The 23,038-nt window shown below is 40.2% G+C and overlaps 1 protein-coding gene across 2 annotated transcripts in view; it reads right to left on the reverse strand.

Annotated features, from left to right (window-relative positions):
• The window catches only part of chst11 (carbohydrate (chondroitin 4) sulfotransferase 11), a 92,539-nt gene that overhangs the window by 22,865 nt on the left and 46,636 nt on the right, over positions 1 to 23,038 (reverse strand). For both annotated transcript variants that reach the window (XM_053313965.1, XM_053313964.1), the window contains exon 2: positions 2,908 to 2,993. In XM_053313965.1, coding sequence (XP_053169940.1) covers positions 2,908 to 2,993 — 86 coding nt within the window. The remainder of the gene's footprint in view (positions 1 to 2,907; positions 2,994 to 23,038) is intronic.

Genomic DNA, 23,038 nt, shown 5'->3' on the forward strand with positions numbered 1-23,038 from the left:
CTTTCCAAGATGTTGAACCATTCCTTTAACCATTTCTTTAAAGCACCAAAGCTATTACAGGTGCACATAAATTACATCTACTGCATGGATGGTATCTGTTTTTACAACTACATTGACGGGCCATTTCCCCTGATGTTCTGTTCATTCTTTTTACTTGTACCATTAGTGTTCCCTTAGCCCTCAACCCAAGTCTGAAACCTAAAGTTAAACACTGTGGAAGTCAAAATGTCCTGGCCAAAATATGGCAAAAATGTCCTGACTCTGAAGGCCTACAATTCAGCCAGCTTCTCACAAGGACAGACGTACAAAACACACACACACACATGATAACAACTCTCTCTTGACCACTGACCCCAAGCACCCTGCTAAAGTTTGCTCTGGCTGCAGCAACACCCCCCTGTGCACACAGAAATATATCAATGGGACTTCACATGAGTGAGAATGTGTGGAAAAATCCTCCATGAAAAATAAACCTACAGGGACTCCACATTCACCTGGTCTAATCTTAGCTGTCCAGAAAACCACTTAAAGCCCCCCGTGTGCATTTAAAAGGCGCACGATGATAAATGGCCGACAGAGAAAGAGAAACCAATAGAAAGAATGTGAGAAAGAGGGATAGCGTGAGCTCCGGGGGTGCTGGGAGACAGAAAAGGACAGACCAGGCAGAACAGAGGGAATAAAGGACAGCTGGAAGTGGGAGGAAAGCGACAGGCCAGGGTTAGTTGCAGAAGAAAGAAGCTGGCAGACAGTAAGTGATAGATAGTGAGGAGGACAGTGATGAGAGAACAGAGGAGGAGCAGAAACTATCCAATTCATCACTGTGATAGCATCACCTCCAGCAGTGTCTCCCTGTCTCACGCTTCTTTTCAGCTGCTGCATCACACTACTGATAGACTGTTCAAGAAAGGAAACTTCAGCTGCCCAAAATATATGTTTCTATATATATGATGGCTTCCCTCCCAAAAATGCTCTCTATCTGTTTAGGGAAAGGGTTTTTTGCATGATTGAGACTATAAAGTACAGATTGTGTATACTTTCCATCATTGCCAGCCATTTTCGGGAGTTAACTTGTTGAATTGATTTCTGACCTCCGAGTCATCCATTGGTTTCAGTTCACTTGCTTGAGATTCTTTATCAATCGTAGTGAACATTAAGTGTGCTTTGCTTTTAGTCAGAATTACATTATCATTGCAAGCAGGGACTGTTTTGAAAATGCTCCTCATTGAGGCATTCAAGGACACTCTAGAGGTTCATCCCAAAACATTTTTAATGGAAAACTGTTACAACCTGGTTTTTATATTCATAGCTCCTACCATGTATGAATTATAATGGCACTGTACTTACCGAAGTAAGTCCAGCAACATCACGAGAATAGGTCCGAAGAGGCAACAAGTACAAGCAATTAGACAAAACCACATATTAGCCACAATTGTTTGAGGGAGAAAGCTTTTCAATCCAAACCGCTCATTGTAATTTCCACTCTAGCTTAATGCCAGACTTCCTGGTTCAACCTACCATACTTACTGTAATTGTGCACACACAGTATTCCTGTGCAATAATTACTACTGACAGTATTGCTGACAGTGCGCTCACTTTCCATTTGGACCTTTTTGAGACTTTTTGGGCTGACAGCATACCACTTATCACTGGCATTTTTCAAATATCAGTGTCTCATTTAGCATTACCCTTTTTAAAGAAATATTTGCTTTTTGTCTTTAAAATTTGATTTCTTTACATTGTAGCTTATGACTGCAATACCTCTTTGCTGCCAACGATAAAGTGCCAGTGGTTTATTTTGCCCTTAAATCTAATGGCTGCCTGGGAGGTAGGAAGTCATCATGAAAACGGATGGTATGCTTTGGAAAGTGGTCAGCAGTACTGAACATAAAATACACAAGATTTGCATTTAATGAGTTCAGTTGTGCAAAACCGCCAGTGTCGCCCTTGAAGATGATTAAGAAATTTGAAGAACCACAATGTTGGTGGGACACTTTTTTCACTCTTTGTGGGCAACTGTTTACATCCTAATCTAGCTTCTTGCTGCTTTAATACTAACCATTAACAATGAGTGTCCTGCTTGTTCTGTCTCCTTACTGTAAACTGCCCAATAAAGCTGAAAGCCTATAAAATCTGCAACCCATAATATGCTTTAATTTCATGCTGACAATCAAGTAGTTAAAGCAGGTGTCATGTTCCCAGATGGCTGCCATTCGTGAAGCTCTTTAAATTCAAACAGTGAAATTCAGATGTTAAATGAAGTGAGGCTTCACTGGCTGGAACAGACACTGACAGCACAATAATAGTTCTGCTATTCATTGAGACAAGTGAAGAATGCTACCTGCTGATGCTAAACACTTTATTTCAGTCCTCTGCTCTTTCCTTTCCGTCCTTGAGAGAGGTAAGTGTAAAGACTTCAGTTAAAGCCTCTGTTCTTTTTTGTCCCCTGTTGTCCGTTCTCATTCCTGAAAGATTGAAGATGGCTTTATCGCCTCGGGCCTGTAATGTTCCCTGACTACCGGACAGAAGCCATTATGCTAATCCTGTCCCCTGAAAGTTTTCATGGGGAGACAGTTTGAAGGAGGGAGGGAGGGAGGGAGGGAGGGGGGCACTCAGATTGTTGTCACTTCCAGGTTGACATTGAGGCACTAATGCAGGTGTAACTTGGTACATGTAGAGGCTGAGCAACAATGTCCATTAAGGAATAGGGAGGCTAAAAAGGTTTTCACTCAGAGGCACACACAAAACTCTTAAACTAAAGCCAGCTAGGGTCAACACCTTACAGGACCTTGTTGGGTCAGACCTCTGACAGCTGGGTGAGGAAGAGTACACAAATAGGAACAGATGAGGATAAAAAGATAGAGAGATACAAAAAGAGAGAGCAGTTATGTAAGCATATTACCCTCCTACCTGTGTGGGGTTGTAGAGCTCCTGCAGGGCATTGCGGGATCCTTTCCTACAGCAGCCATCCACCACAAAGGGGTTCCTCCGCATGACTGCAAAACATAGAAGAGACACCAATAAGAACTGAGGACTTTCAAACCAACAGAGTAACAGGGAAAACAAAGTAGTAGACCTTTTTCTAGGTCAGGAACATTGACTCTTATGGTAAAGAATATTGACTTTTGCTTTCTTCGTCTACGCCGGAGGAAGACGGATGATGAACTAGTAAACCTTTTCTTGGTCAGGAACATTGATTCTCACGCTCAAGAATATTGACTTTTGCTTTTTTTCATCTTTAGCAGAGGTACTCAGAAGATGAACTAGTAGACCTTTTCTTGGCCAGGACATTGACCCTTACAGTAAAGATTATTGACGTTTGCTTTCTTTGCCTTCAGAAAAACACATGGTAAGATAACTAAGATATTAGATAGATTGACTAAGATACTCAAGGTATGCCAGCACAGTGTTTGTTGCTGCACAAAACTTAGTTTGATAAGGGTACACTCCTGGAGATTTGTTTTTGTCTTTCAGTAATGGTGGAGAGAAAGAAACTTATGATGAGAAGAGTCAGTCCTTCGCTCGGCTCATTTCCCCTGATTGATACCAGAGTGAAATCTAACTACACTTTGTTTTGCTGTGGACCCCCTGGACCCATCCTCAAGGCCGCTACATCGGGAACCATCGCTTAAAACGACCAAATGCTGCGAGTAGGAGGCAAAAAGCTAGAGGGATAAATAATGAGAGCAGTGACTATATGCCAAGGGCGAAGCTACAGTTTAGCGTTTGTTTGGCTGGATCTCAGCTCTTTACACAACTCGATACAGAGCAGTAGCTGCTGGCAGCGGCTCAGTGGGAGCAGGCAGCGCAACACTCCGCCCCCGCCAACACACTCTCTCCAATTACTCTGGATGGAAAAGTGCTGAAAGACGGTGCGGGATCGACAGGAAAGAAAATGAACCACTAACTGGAAGGCCAGGGATTTAATGACAGTTTATTCCACACGTCATCTGCCTCATGTTCATGGATGAACATGTGTTACATCCATCAGGAAACCCGATGATGAGAATAACAAATAACTTCACACTTCTGGATACATTGCCATACAGTATCTCCATCAGTAAACTTGAATACTGGTGATTCATATCACAAATGACTGTGGTTATACAATATGAGAAACAAATTATTCCTATTTATACTTGTTGATGGATTATTGTAAGCTCATCCATTAGGAACTTGATCCTTATGAGCTGCATTCAACCAATTATTTGATGAATTGGTTAATTACTAAACATAATAATTGACAGTAATTCAAGTGTTCAATCAAGCAAAAAGCCAACTTTTGGCATTTCTCATACATGAAGATTTTCTCCTTTGTTTCTGTTTTATATTATTGTAAACAAAATACTCTGGGCTGTAGACAGCTGGTCAGACCAATTCATTGTATTTGTATTTGTCTGTGGTTCAACACAATTGAACCACAGACAAATACCAACCAATTTGGCCTCTTGGGTTTTGGGAAAATGTACTGGACAATTTTCACTATTTTTCAGGTATTGAACAAAATTAACTTTAGCACCAGATGATGGTGCTAAATGATTTTCAGGGTACCATCAAAGTCATTACAATCGATCTTTATGGGGAACATGGATGTGTGTACCAAATTTTATGAAAATATGTAATAATTGTGGAGACACTTCACTCAAATCTACAGACACATTATATAGATATCAGACACATTTATCGTTAAAGAAATTACAATACCATCACAAATCCAAATACCCTTAAAGTGATACTGAGACCAATTGAGTATTCATTCGATACCCATTATACATTCAGTGCACTTGCTTTTATCCGGTGTAACAGGCGTGTAGTGTAGACACACTTTAGAGTGTTTGGGTGGCATCTTGGCTGCTGAACTGCTAAGTGTGCTAACTCAAATTCACTGAGACTTCACCACCACAGACGGGTTGTAGCTGCTGTGGCAGTAGGCCAATCACATGTAGCATTAAATTGAAGAACATTTGTGTTGATTGGCTGTGAGTAAGTCCATACAAATAGTCATATTTTCTAGTTCTGGGTGAACAAAGGATTGATTGCAGGTACCGTTTGAGGGGAGACATTTCGATTTCAGTTGATACCTTAAAGGTATGGAGTACCGATACCCAGCCCTACCCACTGTTGAAGTTAGATGAAAAGTCAGGGAATCATCAAAGTCATTAGGATTCATCCTCTCTGTATCAGATTTCATGGAAATCCCTTTAACATTTACCAAGATATTTCTGCCGGGAGCAAAGTTGGGGGCTGACTGATCAACACTGCCATCTGTGACAGAAATCACGTGATCCAATAATGTCAAACAGGAGCTAATTATGCAAATATGCACATCATTCTGAATATCTGTATAATATGTTTGCTTCTAGTTAAAAATGTACATTTAAAGAGTAGGACAGGATTCAAATTTGCACATCTGCTGTGTAAAGCTGATAAATGTCAGAAGCCTCATTTGTTCAATCTGCACACCTGCTCGCGCCCTGAACTGTAAATTTACAAATCTGTTGACTACAAACATGTAAATTTATCTCTGCCTCTCTAGCCAAATCACACTCTCAGTATCAGCATGATGAGGATGTTATCTGTGAATGTCAGTGTGTTTTCATCTATTACATCCTATTTTGTTGCTGCTGCAGTGGCCAAATATCCCTTCAAAAATCAATTAAGGGTCCATCTTCGTTTACTCTCATCTCACATGTCAGAAAAACATCGATTCAAAGAAGGGGATCCACATTTCGCAGGAGGCGGGTGGTGTTTTTTAAAATCCTGGTTAAAAATTGAAGAATGGAATGTGCTGAGGTTGGCGCTGACCACAGATATACCCAGTATCTCTGTATGTGAACTGTAATCCCTCTATTGGCCCAAACCAGATCCATTGACGGAGCCCTGGGGAGTGAGCAGAGTGCTTGTTAGTGTAACAAGCCCCAACAGACAGCCGTGACCTTCAAACGCCAAGGGGAGGATAGAAAGGCGAGGGATGCCTTTACACCCTTGACACACAAACACACACTGTACACGCATGATTAATCATGCACACACACACATAGAGAGTGATTGATAACCTTGTTGCTAAAGCTGCTGTTTAATAATGCAGTCCGGCACTCCACATCCTACTGTGGACGATGTAACCAGGCAATTACTTCTTTCTTAAAAGACGAGGGCTCTCTGTGCAATAATGCAATCATGGAATATTTGCTTTTTGGGCTCGCACACGCAGTAAAGCCTGTACACAACGTGCAACAGCACAACATCGACTCCCAGCAGGCTGAATCAGCAGAGCAATGGTGATTACTGATTGCTGTGGACACATCGGCTTGAGGCGGAGCGCAGGGTAATGAGGATTCAGGCCCTGGTGTGAGAGTGTGTCTGTGTGTGTGTGTGTGTGTGTGTGTGTGTGTGTGTATGAGATTGAGCCGCGTGGCAATGATGGGTCACAGAGCTGTGGTGATATTTATCTGCTAGCACCAGTGAGCCAGCCACTAATGACGACGGATGCCAAAATAAATCAGGTTGAAAGCTTGTCTGTGCTGAGTGTGAGCACCGACCAGCACATTCAGTACTTCCAGTCATCTGTCCTTCCCTCTAGGGACACCCGAGTTAGTCACTGCGGTGAAAAACAGTGTTTTACTATGTGGTGAATGAGACCATGCTGTTATTTGTAATTAATGGCTTTCTTAATGATTGTCAAAGCTTTTACTTTACAGTTTTAAATCAGTAAACAGCCAATAATAAAAACAACTCTCGGGTTGCTAGGCTGTGAATAATCCCTGTGGATGATGTCTGTTTTCCTCTAGCATGACAGCTACTTGCTACTGACTTCTTGTTCATCTTGCACACTGGTGCACACAAAGCTTTTCCTCTTTTTCTGTGCTGTAATGCAACTGTTTATTTAGTCAAAATGCAACTTTCTGCTGTTGTTGTCTGATGTACACAAAGCATGAGTCATGGCATGGTAATAGTCTAATAAATCACAACAATTAAGAAATGTATGAGTAGAGTGAAGCAATTGTACCAGCAATACAGCAGTAATATGTACATATAATGTTATGTTGTCAGTGCATCCACACTGGTGGCTGCAGGATATGGAGAATATGTGAAACTGGTATTAAGATGTTAGATGCTGTGATGAAATAGAAATAAATATTAATAAGGAATACAGTTTCACTGTGTATTATGTAGTGAAATCATAATACGTTCTGACTTATTTTTCAGTTTCAGCACTAACTATTATAATATAACACATATGCATATAACACATACTGTAACACAATGCGAAAAACATCCAAAATATATTTACAACCTTAAGAAGTAACAAGTTGTGAGGTGTTTCTGGCCTAACTCAGGCTCTTCAATTAAACCTACGCACAATGACTGTAAACACAGTACATACCGCAACCTTTTTTTTTAGCAGATTCATTTCAATAACAATACAATTTAAGAAACAGACCTTATCCAAAAATCTGTTTCAATTGCCTGTTTGTGAAAGCATGTATGTTCAAGTTCAACTAATTTGAGAAAAATCAATTGGAAACAACAACTTTACTTATTGTTCTTGGTGTTTTCAATCAATTTCACAGATAAACTAATTCCTTTGTAATGTGTGTGACCATCGCTGGAGGCAGAGGAAAGAGGGAAAAGCTCATCTGTCTAAATCCCTTTGTCCTCACATGGTGCATCACTTCACACACACACACACACACACACACACACACTGACATATAAGTCATTTAAATCCGTCCACACAAGCCTTATCACTGCACTCTGGTCTGCTCTGATGCCCCCAGGTATGTGTACACAAACACACACACATTATACACACAGACAGCAGACACCGGCTGAACTGTTTAATCTGCCAGTAATCCTGCCTGTGGTCTGTCTGGTGCTGCCTTCAACTAACTGTTCAACACACACACACACACACACACACACACACACACACACACACATACTGAAACCAGTGGAACCTACGAGACAAAGCTGAGTCTGTAACCAGTGTACGCCCACCAGGTCAACAGGAACATAAGGTCATCCTAAAGTCCCCCGCCAACACCTGGCTCATTGGTTGGTGGGAACTGAGCCGTAACCATGGAAACCACTACCCTTCACCATTCTCTCACCTGCACCTGCTGGCTGGATTCCTCAGGTCTGGAATCAGGTAAGGTCATGGGAAAGTACAACCTTTTTCATTTCCTCAGTGTTGACAGGTATTGACTTTGCGCTACTGCAAAGTGCACACAAACACACACACACACACACACACACACACACACACACAACAAACACACACACACACACACACACACACACACAAACACACTGATGATGATGTGCTAATAACCTCAAGCATAACAATAAATATGAAGCTGAAGTGCTCTCCTCTCACAACCTGTCAAATGTGAAAGTTCTCCTCCACTCTACTGGAAATATTCTGATGAAAATGTACATTTTTGATGCTTCTGCTACCAGAAGAAGTACATATTCAATAATGTAAGACTACATGTCTTTGAGGGAGAAACATGAATAGTGAAATTGAACAGCAGTGCCCTTTCACTTCCAGAGGAAGCAACTGAAGCCACATAATCCCTGCAAACGGAGGAAGCCAAGAACTGAGGTGGGACAAATGAGCTGATTCTCAAGAGAGGAGTTGAGGCTTTTCCAGAGCAAGCGACAAGCTTTCACTTTGCACTTTTTTCATAAAGTTAAATGATCTTCGGCAGCAGATTGGGTTGCCCAGTTGTCATGTTTTTCTGACCTACTAACTTCTTGGTCAATACAGGCTTCGAAGTTAAGGCTGAAAGTTAAGGCTCAACCTTAAAAACAGTGGTTGGAGGTCGAGTGGTTGGAGCGCATGCCATGTAATCACAGCATCCCTGGTTTCGTCCAGCTAGGGACCTATGCTACAGGTCCTTCCCCCCTCTCTTTCTCCCTGTTTAAAGAGTACGGTCTAGACGTACTCTATGTGTTAAGTGTCTTGTGATTTGGCGCTATATAAATAAAGATTGATTGATTTCCTGTCAGCCTCTCTGCCAGTTACTGTATAAATAAAGGTAAAAAAGCCCCAAATAAAACAAAAAAACCCACAGCCATTTATAAAACAATCTCACAATTCCATTTAGTTGCTTCTCTAGAGCTTTCAATCATAATTCCATGATTACTCGTCTAACTATAGCATCATTTATTTTTTATTGTTAAGTCGTCCTTATTTAGAACATCTTAAATAATATCCAACAGTTTAAGTAAAAGATGCATTTAAGAATAAAGGAACTCTGTCAGTGTTGGTTTATCACACTGTGACAGATGCATTTAAATCTTCCATTATTGTTGGCTTTTCATTACATTAAATAAGGGAAAAGGTGACCTGATGATGGACAAGACAGTATATTTGTCCATCCTTGACATCGTTGTTCAGTTTTTCCTCATTGATAAAACATTTCATTATTTTTTATTTTGTTGTTATGCCATATGCTGCATTGATAAATAAATGTGGACATTTGCAGATATTTTGTTGTGGACCTTGTCGATAAAAAACTGGTTAAACGCATTCATGAGATTTATCATTTTATCGTAGACAATAAGCAATTATGATTGAAGCAAGTGGGGAAAAAGTTGCAGTAATTATAAAGGAAGCTTCATTAACACTCAACATTTCTTTTCAGTCTTTCTAAATTGGCAAGATTTGCACAGAAGCACTCGACTATTGAGACATAACTTTCAAGAACTCCATTTACCATCCTCTCTCTGCCTAACTCTTCACCCTCCCTCCTCCTCCTCCTCCTCCTCCTCCTCCTCCTCCTCCTCCCCTGGCTGTAATGCTGTGCCCATGCCAGCCCAAACACCAGCAGCCCACTGTGTACCTTGGAGGTAATAGACGCTCTGTGTGCTGCACAAACATCCACACACACCATTCAGCCTTCATACTTGAGTTCCATCAACCTCTGCTTCTGCCTCTCCATCGGCTCCCTGTCACCCCCCCCCCCCCCCCCCCCCCGATGAAAATGATCTGAAACGGTTCCATTTCAAATTCATTAATCCTTTTAAAAACAGGTGGAGAGAAGCTGAGAAATTCCCAGCACAGTACAACAAGCAAGCCTCTCTGTCATCCACTGAAAACCAGAGGGAACACTTAGAGCGTGTCCTAGTAAAACTTAATACCCCCAAGCTGCTTCCAGGAGCACAACTCCTCTAATTTAAGCAGCATTGTGACCAGGAAGGTCAGAAATAGACAGATTTCACAACTCACTTAAAATGTAGAACGAAATGTCTTTCTTGGCTGAGTAAAGAAAAAAGGACAAAACAGTGACATCCCAACGCAATCATCCAAAGCAGCTGCTGCTTGCCAAGCAACAAGATACTAGGACGTCGTAAATCAAGAGTGCCATGAGCCGACAATATCAGAGAGCTCAGGATAAAGTGTGTGTCATGCATATCATCCAAACTGCTTTTTATTGTTCTTGGTTGTGACCATTCTGTCTATTGACCTGAGACCATTTTTATCAAATTTTGAAAAGCCACAACAGTTCCGCAGTAAAAGTGAAAAATAAAACACATGTATCAAGCAACTGGCAGCACACGAGTAGATGTAGTAGGAGGACATCACATGTTAAACACGTGCACAAATATCCAGTCAGAAATATGATTTACCCTTCATCTGCCTACTGTTCATGCTTTTATAAGCATTACATTTTCTCAGTGAAATTATACTGCATTCAGTTTTTCTGTGGGTGAAATCTTGTATTGTTCCTGTAGCAATTAACATATAGAAGTACCAACAAGTAGGCCTTACATAACAGACTAAATGATAGGAAATTGGCTAAAAGGAAATCAAACTGGATCCAAGAGGAGAGAAAATATATAATATGAGGAAACTAGTGTATAAAAGATACATTAAAACAAAAGCAACGCCAGCTTGCAAAGAAGTGGTATAAAAAAGGAAGTGGTATAAAATCCTGATCTTTTGAAATAACTCACAAGGAAGCTGCTGCTGCAGCTGGTTAGCTATTAAACTCTAAAACCCTATTCTGAATTGTGAATATTGCTCAGCATAGTCAATACTATATTCTAAAACCTCTCTCAAACGTCTGTATTGGAGACATGAAATACCCTAACAGTCTAGCTACTTTTAACCATTTTAAGAGATTTTCAGAGCTCTCTTAAATAGTGTTTTTAAGTAAAATGAAACAAGAACAATAGGTTTATTCACAAAGATGCACCAATATGTATTTTACTATTAACATTAACATAGGTTCTAATGACTATGTTTAAAATGACAGGTGTTGAGGACAGAGCAGTAGTTCTCCTCACTGTGTTAGCATTTGACAGCTAATTATTTTAGTTTTACAGCCTGAAACTTTACTGTTTGTACTTTACTGTTTAAGTATCATCATTCTGACGCTGTTTTCAGTGAAAAGGCTGGTAAATCCACTGTAAATTATCTGTCAAGCCCCAAAGAGCAGACAGATAATGCTGGCTACTGAACTAGAGCCAAATATTCCCCTTGGCAGTTGGTAGAGAGCAAAAACAGAGCTAAAAGGAGAGTATACTTCCTATTTGTCAAGTGGATACAAGAAAATACTCCAAATGCTGTTGTATGTGCTGCTGTATGTGTCAATTGGCAACTGTTTGCTAACGTGTTAGCCGTAAACAAAGTTAGCTAATAACTAAGTAGACACAACTTAACATTTAGCAGCTAAAGGGCCTCATATTCTTAGGAGGTTGTAGAGACCAAAAACAGAACTAAAAAGAGAGAATAGTTCATAAATGTGTCAAGTGGACATGAACATGACTCAAAATGAATGCTAATGCTGCTGTAAATAGGTTACTGTTTGCTAACATGTTAACTAATATAGCCTAGTGGACACAGCGGAGCATTTTACAGCTAAAGGACCAGATTTTGGTAGTGGTAGAGACCAAAGACAGCTAAAAACAGTTTTAACGGTTTTTGGTCTTTTGTCATGTGGACACAAACATGACTCGGAATGAATACTAATGCCTCTACTGTAAATAGGTGTTAGTATTTATTTCTATATATGGTAAAATGGCTCAGGCTATGTGCCAGACAGTCTAGTATGTCTATCATCAGAATGACAAATTTAGTTGGAAATGCCCCAACTGACCGATTAACGGTACCCCTCAGAAAATGCCTGACAGAGTATAAGTGTTTGGTCAAACCAGAGTATAAGTGTTTGGTCAAATCTTTGTCAGTTGTCTTATGCATGCAGACCATTGCTCCCAAGCTCGTAATTAAACATGAATTAAGAAAGAATTCCTGATCTCATCTTTGCATATACAAGAATCATCACAGAAAAAGTCAGACTCTCAATAGGTAACTGTTTGCTAACATGTTAGCCAACTTTATAAAGTGATAATATGAATGTGTTGTGTTTATAGCTTTTTCTATTTCCCCCAAGTGGCCAAAACAGTGAGTTAATGATTTAAGCTTTTGATTGGGGGTAAAGAAGTTTTACTTTTATCTTTGAGTCGTGTCTTACGAGAAGACAGAAAAATCAATCTGGTAAACCTTATTATGTCTGTTTTAAAGAGTCGAGACTGTCAGTTGTTTATTCAACTCAGTAGTCAAGTCTCAAAGTTACCTAACGCAAAACTAGCACTGCAGTATAGACCGCACTGCACTATATTTTCTCGGGGTTGGGCTACACATAATAGCAGGTCCGGTCCTGCGCATGCTCAATACATTCCCTGCAATCACGCATAACATCTGCCGCCATCTATCAGCAAAGGATTATGAACCGCTGGAGGAGGATTAATTTGTTGCTAATCTTACCTTCACAGTGGGAGAGGGCGGAGATCCACTTCACACTGAGCTGCACACACATCAGCCAACACACACACACACACACACACAAACACACACGCACACACACACACAGACTGATTGCATCTAAACACTGACATACACTACATCTTTAAAGTTTTTGTGTGAGTGTGTGTGAGGGCTGTTATTACTCTACAGAAAGCTGAAGTGCTGCAGCCTAATTGGGATTTAAATGAACAATGCAAGCAGAGCAGAGAAGTAGAGATACAGGTGATTAGCAATGTTGGCACAACTTCATTAAACAAAGCTCAATAAGAACTCGGAGAAGTGATTTTCTCAATATGTGCATGTGCGCAAAACCAATCAACTCTCCAGTGATGATTGGCTTTGTGTGTCTCTTCCTGGGTAAGAGTGCTCAGTCTAATCCCTTTAATGATGATTAGTAACATGGCGATAGTACACAAGCAATTACGGCTTTGGCAGTCCTCACCTCGGGCTCAGCGGCAGAATCAGGAAAAGAGAGACGATCAGATATTGCTCTTAAGTTCTTTTCTGCTCAGCTTTTATCATCATTCTGCATCATTATAATCCGACAAGCTTTTGATTGACAGCTATGCAGCAGGAGGCGTGAAGTGTCAATCAATGCACCAATATGCAGTAGAGAGGAATATTTGTCACAAAATATGTATTTTTTTTTAAATTATGCAACATATCATGAAGGGCATCATCCCACTTCAAGGTCCATTTTGTAACTGTTGTGGAGCTTTTGATCATATCACATGATCTTCATCAGTAGAGCATGGCATGGAATTGTAGATGTTCTTCTTGTTCCTTGTTGGCATTAAAAACTCGTTCTTGACCTTTGAAACAGCAGCTGACAGAACAATCTCAAGCTCAAGGTCCATTTAGTAACTGCTCTGAGACTTGGTGAAGACTATGTGATGTGATCAAAAGCTCTAGATGTCAAAGTCAAGAATGAAGTTTGACCCTGAGTTTTTAAGCCGAGTATAAAAGTATATAAGTAAAAGTATAAATCTATGAAAGCAGATCAAACAGCATCTGCTGATAAAGATCATGTAGACCTGACATTAAAACTAGCAAATAGGACTACACCTGCAAAAATCTTATCATGTCAAGTTTGATGCCTTAAGTTTCAAATCAGTACAGCTTTTTCTGTATTGCTAGAGGTCATGATCAGCCCAGGAGCAACATTTCATATCATTACTACTCTACCATACACAATATGGATGCAGTGCATACAATACCTATCGTCATCATGTTTTGCATTGTTTTAATTTTTACCATGTGACTCCTTTGATACACATCCCCCTTGCATCTGGCACCTTTCTCATATTGGGGAAAAAGAAGGATTTCTGCATTTTAACCTTAATGCAATACATGCTGCGAAGTATATGCTAATGTTTCTAAATAAGTTTATTAAGTCAGTTAGAGTCAACTTAAAGGATTCATTGGACACTCAGTACTCATTTCACTTCAAGACTGAACTCCCTATTATGTGTGTTGAAAGTGTTGAAAGTGAAAACTACACAATTGAAACTAACAAACGTATCTGATCACACTAATCAAAAACAAATTATTTTATATAACTGATTATAACTGATTATGCAAAACACAGAGTGAACTCTTTAAATTGATTTTTCACAATCAAAGAATGTAAGTTACCATGACTCTCCCATTTTTGTTAAGCAGGAGACTTCAATTTTTTGCGTTAAATGCTTATAATTTATTCTTTTGAGTCCTGACAACTTGTAATTGTTATAACAAAAGAATATAAGTGGCCGTTTTTACAGTCCTGCACCAATGTCAAAGATAAAATCCCTGTGCATTGTTTGCAGCTGGCGGATAAAGTGATTCTAACTCGGCGAGTGCTTGTGATAATAGGAGAGGAGAAGGACTGACAGAATGCATAAGCAGCTGAGACAAAGATAGCACCTGACAGTTTATAAGACATCTACATTGTACTACAAGAGCAGCAGACCGGGCTTTTCAGGCCTATTTTAACACATCAGACCCGTCACTGAACACACTGGAGCATAAAACAGCAGCAGACCCAGCAGGTCAGGAGGAGGCTGCCGCAGCTCCTATACAGTTACTGAGTTTCACATGCAGAAAATCTCTGCTCTGCATTGCTCTGCCATTGGCTTTCATTCATTTAACATGAGGGATCCCATTACTGATGCATTACTCCTGTGCAGACACACTGCAGTAACATGTGCTGTATGTATGCTACAGTATAGATAACCATCACTCAACCTGAGCTATATAACCTGCTGAGCTGTGCTCTCTCTGGGTATTTGCAACACATTTTTCATCTTTCATCATACTTCTTTATTTATAGGATCGGGATCATCACAGGATCAGAATCATTGTCAGCTCTCTGGTGGCAGAACAGAATGTAACCAAGGTTTTCAGCAGCGTTTGGGCATGTTTTTACACAGGCACTTAGATAATTTATGGATCCTGAAAAACACGTTTAATGAATTCAGACATTATTATGTTAGAATCTTTGAGATAAATGTTGTTTCTGAGAAATGATAAATAAAACATTTGCAGCTTCAAGGCTTCTTCCATTAATTAACTTAATAATTAAGGCCTGACGAGGGAGAATACATCACTCGGTATTTAATAAAATGATTATGTTGAAAATCAAACAGGTAAAGCTTAAATTATTGGGGATGGTGATAACTCAGGAGTGCTGGGGAGTGACTATTAATAATCTCTTAATACAGAGATATACAGAATTTATATATTTCACGCCTTTCTCATGTTCTGTGGTAATGTGAGGAAAGTTGAATTTGCTAAAGAAGGCCACAGGAATATAAAAGCTATAAAAACTAGTGAATTAGAATAGAGTTTAGGATTATTGTATACTTACAAAAATAGCCCTATCCTTTACTTTATGTATATATGTATTTATTCATTTAAATTTTTTTTTTACCTGAAATATATTCAGAGGAGATGGCAGCACTTCTTTTTAACCTGAGTAGTGTCTGCAGTGCTTCCTCAGGCTGCACACAGTACTGACCCATCAAAAGTTAGTGCAGACTATACAGTATGTAGCCTCAGAGATAAAACCAAAGGAAAAAAAGCCTCAATGGTACTCCTAAAGTTTATAGCTGGGAATGCAGATACTGAAAGGCAACCTAAATTAACACATAGACATTTTTTTATCAACTCTAAGCTTTTTCTAATCTGGTTTTTGGCAGCTAGAGAGTAAAAGATTGAATTTTATGTCCACCCAAATAACAACAAAAACTATTTCTAGTAATATCTAGGTGTGCAGTTATGTTTGGTTTTGCTTTTCCAGGCTTTAGATATCTGTCAAAATGCAACTTTTCCAAAATCCACAGAACTCATTGTCAGCAGTTTTCAGAAGAGTTGTTTCTTTGATAGTAGTTCCAAAGAAAGTTTTCACAGTGAGGTCTGTGGAAAGAAATCTAATTTTGCACCGTTGTTAGCATCACAAACTAAATTCAATGCACCTTCATTGTATTGTGGTGGCGACAGCAGCAACTATCTGTGTGACTTCATACCACTGGACTTATGAGAAAATCAGCTTTCTCCTAATTGTGGTGACCTTTTAAACCACTGTCTGCCCCTGTCAATGACATCATATCCCCTTTTTCCTCATCTGCTATACTCCCGATGTCCCAGGACACCTGAGTCATAGCTGTCCTCTCACTGCCTGACTCAACACTCCCCTCACTAAAAAGGAAAGGAATTCATGCCCAGTAGCCTGAAGATGGGAACCAAGACCACAGATGTTGCTTTGTGGTTCCTTTACGATACCAGTAACTCACGTGGCCAATTACACGTCAGTATGGAATCTGTTAGTAAAGCATGAGTCAGACTGATAGTGGAAACATATACAAGCCATACATGTAGGTCAGCTGATGGCTTTAAATGGGAATGTTCGAGCACAGCCTTCACTGACAGTCAGTGTTTCTTCCAAATGTAAGTCTACAAGGGAAAGATTGTTTAAGACCTTCATATGACTGTAAAAGTCTGCATTGAATTCCTAAAAATGGAAACTTAAGGGACATTTCATTGGTCAGAAATTCCTGTATATGTTTCTGCCTTCAAATAAGCTTAGTATTGAATAAGCAAATAAAAATTGCAAACAAAATTAAGTTCTTTGAGGGTATATGCATCATATCAGAAGTCGGAAATGCAATAATGACTTCAGTAGATGGAGGGAGACTGAGGCCACGTGGACTTAATGGAGCTCAAGGCTTTGATGGATGGCAGGAAGTCAACAAGTGATGACTGTTTATAGTCCGCCCCTCCTCTGGGGCAGACACACACACTCTCACATATACAATCCGACTGAGTGGAAATGGAACAGCGGTGAAATGCGGTCAACCATGGGCTAATTCAGTCGGAAGGTGGCCAAGTGTGGAAGAGACCCAGTCACATGAGAGGTGCCTTCCAGGGCAAAGGAGCAGACCCCGCAATAACCACGAGACCATGGGATGCAAACGCTGCAGGGGGTGGGGGGGTCCTGAGGATGTAGAGAGCAAGTGAGACAGAGAAGAAGGAGAGGACAGGAATCTGCCTGGATACAGACGGCTGGACTGGAGATTCAGTGAGAATGAACTCACTGAACCGCCTCGCACACGCCCCGTGGGAGTCACACACACTCCAACACACACTTCATGTCATGCTGCTCTGTCAGTAACAGCACCCCTCTCCACCCCCCAAAACACTCCACCCTGCAATAAAGACTGAATGGAAATGAACAAGGACTAAGTGAAGGAGAAAAACGTGCTTGGATCAGACGGAGGTATCTGATCCCCGAGGCTTGACGGCGGGCTGACAAGTCGAGCTGTCATCCGAAAACCATCACAGACCGGCAGGCAAGGCAAGGCAAGGCAATGCAAGGCAAGGCAGGTGGACACAAGAGGCATGCTGGAAGAAGAATCAGATGTAGCGCGGCAGCAACAAAGCCACTTAATTCTCAACAAACTACAGAGAAAATTATCTTTGTCTTCCCTGGTTGTCTCTGTCGGCACTCGAGGGTCTTATGCATAAAACATCTAAAGTTGGAGAAATGCTCTCAGTTGACGAGAGGTCATGAGTAATTCATGAGGGTTTTTAGCCGCGAGATTCCTTCACGAAAGGGACGATATTGAGCAGTAATGATGAGGACATGTGGGGGCTGAGTGTATTAAAATGATAGAAGGTGTGTTTAAAATCTGTTTGCAGGGTGAGATTTAAAAGCACAATAAACAGATTAACTTGAGCAAAGAAATGACTGTATCCAAAAACTGGTGCTGCTTACTAATCTGACATACTCCTAAAATCTTCAAAGTCAGTAGTCACTATAGGAATTCATAATAATGTGTTTGATGCCTTTTAAATGTGTAACAAGTCTTCAGTTGATGCACGAGGAGAGTCTCTTTGTTTGGCCTACTGCCTAACATGCATCCCAGTCTACTTAATATTAAGTGTTTATTAATTATTAATGAGGTCATTAGTAACAACTTAGTAAACAATCATAAGAATAAATATTTAATTGCAAAATGGTACAAACCATTTCCAGTAACAGCATATATGTAACAAAATAAGAGTGTACAGCTATGCCAGCAGCTATGAGACACAATATTGCTTTGACCTACCAACTAACCTCACTAACATGATTACTATGACAATACTAACATGCTGACATATGACCAGGTATAATGTTTTTGTTCACCATCTTGGTTTAGTGTGTAAATGTTTGGACAAATTACAACATATTAGAAAGAAATGATAAAGTAGAGGAAGGGTTTAGGTATCACAAAAGTAATTACAGTTCATGACTCAGTGGAACATATCAATTATTACTAGAACCAAATTTCAAGGCAATCCATTCAACATGTGTAAAGACATTTCACTTAGAGCCGCAAATGGCTATCTTATGGTGGCATTAAAAGAAAAGTCAGTGGATTACCAAAGTCATGAGGATTCATCATGTGGGAACCATGATTGCCTGTACAAAAGTTTGTGACAATCTATCTAAGATATTGAAATAGTGAAACAAGTAAAAAACTTGTGTCGAACAGAAAAAGTTCTAAAGAGTTCTAAATTTCATGGTAATCCATCCAACAGTGTTGATGTAATTAGGTCTAGACCAAAGTAGTACAAAGTAGGACCACCCAACCAGCCTTGCCATCCATAGAGTCATCTTAACTGATTATTTGAGCTCAAGGTCTACTTGCTGGTCTTTTTGAGAGCCACAACCTACAATCCCTCTACCATGTAGTCAAACATGGCAGAGGGATTGTAACCACTGTCTCTGTTCACTGTCTGTCTCTGGTTGAACCCTTTCAGGTCAAATTATCTCATGCATACTAACCAATATCCAACATCAGAGCAAAGTTTTGCCCATGAAGAGGAGGGAGGTGCAGCATGTTCTGGGTAATTCAAGGCCAGAAGGAGATAATACAATTCCACCACAACTTAAGAATAGAACAGACAGTGCTAAATCAATAGAGACCCCCCGAAACATACCATGTGGGACTCCCTTACTGGTAGTCAGCACCTACCACTAACCATTCAACACATCTCTGCTGGTACCTTGTCTACGAACCCTTTCTTGCAACAGCAGTGGGTAACACTAGATTGGTGAACACAGCAAGAACCCCCTGTAAAAGTGAATGAATGAACACTGGAGAAAAAATAAATCGGCTGCCTGTGAACATCAGACCAAAACCACTCTGCCCCCAACATGTAGTACAACCACGTGTTATCATGGTAACAAAAGTTCTATACTTTGGTCACATGGTGACAACTGTCAGCTGATGTTTGGTATTAACACAATGATGTGAGGTGAATACATTCTCTTAAGATAGCATTATCTCTGAATCAAACACTTAATGACAAAGTTTTTATCTTGGATAATCCCTTTTTACCCTCAGGCTAGCAATCATTTCCTCAAAGCAGGGGTCATATTATTCAAATAATAGATATTTAATTGTGGAATGAAACTCTGCAGATCTTCTAATTCTTGTATATATTCAACAGAAGGTCACCTTGAGTCTTCAGATGAGAACATTGTTCTTCACTCAGAGAATGTTAATGAATAAATTCTGTACTAAAACTCCTGGGAATGATCTCCCTTCCACTAACATTTCGGAAAAACTCTTTTTCCCAAAGTTTGCTGTGAGGCTGGAAGCACAAAGCCTGAGGTAATTATACTGTAGAAACACAGTTGCTGATACACGCTATAGTGTCTGGGCAGTTTAACAGTAACTGCAATCTTAGAAAAGCCTTCCAATTCTTAAAATCACCAGCCCACATTATAGAGGCCAAGGATCAAAAGCAAAGGAGCCTGATAATAGATATAAGAAATAAATTAGAATATTACAGTCCTTGGTTCCACATGAAGGAAGATGAGTCAGACACAGCAGCTCCATCAGACACAAGAGGGGAGATGGAGGAAGAGTGGACGTGAAGTGATTCTTAAAGAGTTGAGTTATCAATTCAAGCTGAACATAAGGGGTGACTGCAGCCCTGCCTACAGCAATACGCTCAAGAAGAAGAATGAGGCCCGGGTGGAGCAATGCCCCAGATGCTGCAGGCAAGGGAGGGCTCTGCTCAAGCTAAAACCAAGCTCCACAGGGTGGTTTCTGGGCCAAACTACAACTGAGTGTGAGGTTGCAGCTCACTTAGAGGCACATTGCAGAACCAATGCCTCGCACACTCATGTTGATAGATAATCAATATTTGCTGGTCAACACACCCCAGGAGTTCTTCTGGAATTAATTGTTATGATCTACTTTCTCAATAAACCCATTTTCTGGCAACCTATTTTACTGCAGTTAGTGGTTCCCTACATTTCCTTGAATGCTTTTTTACAATTTAGAAAGAAGTGGTGCAGAAACGGTTGTATTCAGGTAGGTTTTACATGTGGTACATAGAACATAGGCAGGGATTTGATGGCTGAATGATGGCACTGAAGAGTAGAACATGCCAATGTGGTCATATCATATATATGACCAGTTTGATCTTGGCTGTTGACATGGACTAAGACTCAATCGTTTGACGTCTGGCAAACATCAAGAGGATTCACAGGATTTCTGGCCCAGGTGCTCATCCAGATGCTTGATACTCCTTCCTTTGAAGCCCTTGTGTTGACCTGCCTCCAGACCTCAATCGTGCCACCTGCCTGGTGTTCAACCCCCCAAAACTTCACCACATAGGTTTCCTGTGCAGCTCATGTACTGTGGTACATGGTCAAAACCCCATTGCCCCTCTGTCTCTGGGTAATTGCTCAATCCGTCACTCCAAGGACCTTGTGGTTACTCATCATGGTCAAGGCTCTTCTGTGTTTTGGCCCCACAGAGGTGGAATGAAGTCCTTACTGAAGTTAAGATAGTAGAAATCACTGCACATCTATTTCTTAAGGCTGAAAAACCACCTTTTCAATCTGCACTTCCGCCCTCCATATAAGTACTTACTCACGACCCTAAGCACTTGCTTTGTAGCTGTCTAAACACAGCTGTTTGGGATTGGGGAAATTGGGAGGGTTGTTCTTCTAATTTTTGATGACATTTTGCTCTTGCTCCAGCAGAGTTGGAATCCACAAGTCGTGTTGGACAAACGTTTATGTAATGTAATGGAAACTAGACTTTCCCAGTTGCATAAGGTTAAGACTGAAATCAGGACAGTCAAGCCTGTATTATAGGTTTTACTGCAGACCAGCAACTGATCTGATGTTAACCCCATTCACTAATCTAAGCTGTTGTTGGTATCTTATCCTCACTGCAGTGGGAAAAAAGTATTTCCAGCTATTTACAAAAGAAGTGTAGCTCATGTAGATTGAGTAAATCTTTCTTGGGAGGTAAGTCTGCTGCCTCAAAGAAAACCAAGACATATTTATTTAAAGTAGTATTTTATCAATGTAAAGCTTCTCTTCCTTGTAATTTGTTTGCACACTATACTGAAAAGCATCAAATGTCAGGAGCTGTAACGATTAGTCAGTAAATAGAAAATTAATCTGCAACAATTTTCATAATCTATTCATCATTTCAGCCATTTGTCAAGCAAAATTGCCATGCATTATTTGGTTCACGCTTCTTGGGATTAGATGTTTTATTTTTTTTGTTTTTTTTTACATATACTTTGACCGTTGGTTGGACAAAAAAAGTTAATTAAAAACATCACAGAGAGCTCTAAGAAATTGTGGCTGGCATAAAAAATTCATAGACCAATAGATTAAGCAATTAACTGAGAAAATGACTGACATATAAATTGAGAGAACTGGTAGCCCTATAACAGTGTGTATTGTGCATATCTTCTATTCCTCAGATGGCTGCATTTGATTCTGGTCAATTTGCTGCTCCTGTTTACGTGGAAAACAGCAGCTCTGGACATGGTATTAATGTCACCAAACATCAAAATGGGCCCCAAATAGCTGTTTTTTAACAGCATGGAGTGTTTAGGGTGGGTTCTTCTAACACCAACAACCACAGGAAACCAGTAAGAGAGAAAGAGAGAGAGAAGGAGTGACTGCATGGACAGAATAAAAATGACTCACCACAAGTAACAGCACAGGCTATTATAAATCACAACAATTTGTCTTGATGATTTACGGAGCATATTTTTTTACTGCGCTATTTGTAACATGTATCAACACCCTGACTAGTTTCATTTAAAACATAATTCTGCTGTTGTGAAAGGCATGTGCAGCACAGTTTAGCACGACACAAACAGCCAGCGTTGGTTACGTTTGTTCCCATCTGGATAAACTGAAAACATGCAGCAGATCCTGATGTAAACCAGGTGCCAGGCAGAAAACATGACATGAAGAGAAAGAGATTCAATATGCAGAGAGTTGTCTCTAAAGCATTTGAATTTATTAGCATGAAATCATGAATAAAAGCACTTAACGGCGTGTGTGGTGACTAATCCTCAGGGCCCTGTTTCTCAGATCATTGGCTCCAGTACATGGATAAATGAGTAGATTTGATTTCAAAAACTACACATAGCATTAAAGATGCTCTAATCATTAGTTTTACATTAAGAAAGGATTTAATGACCATGTGTGATGTGAAAAGGGGTTGCTTGTAGTGAGAATTATCAGTCGAATGCAGTTAGCCGCAGCTAGCGGAGCATTTGAGTGTCTTTCAGTTTTTGGTTTTGGTTTTATGGTGGTAACTTTGCCGTTCTGGTTCAGTCTCACATCTCATCAGCATTTCTGGCAGTAGCAGGTAGCTGGTTTCAGTAAAAAAAACAACACAGATACCTACCCTGCACCAAGCAGCAAAGTTA

The sequence above is a fragment of the Scomber japonicus genome, chromosome 23, assembly GCF_027409825.1.
Source record: "Scomber japonicus isolate fScoJap1 chromosome 23, fScoJap1.pri, whole genome shotgun sequence".
Lineage (NCBI taxonomy): Eukaryota > Metazoa > Chordata > Actinopteri > Scombriformes > Scombridae > Scomber > Scomber japonicus.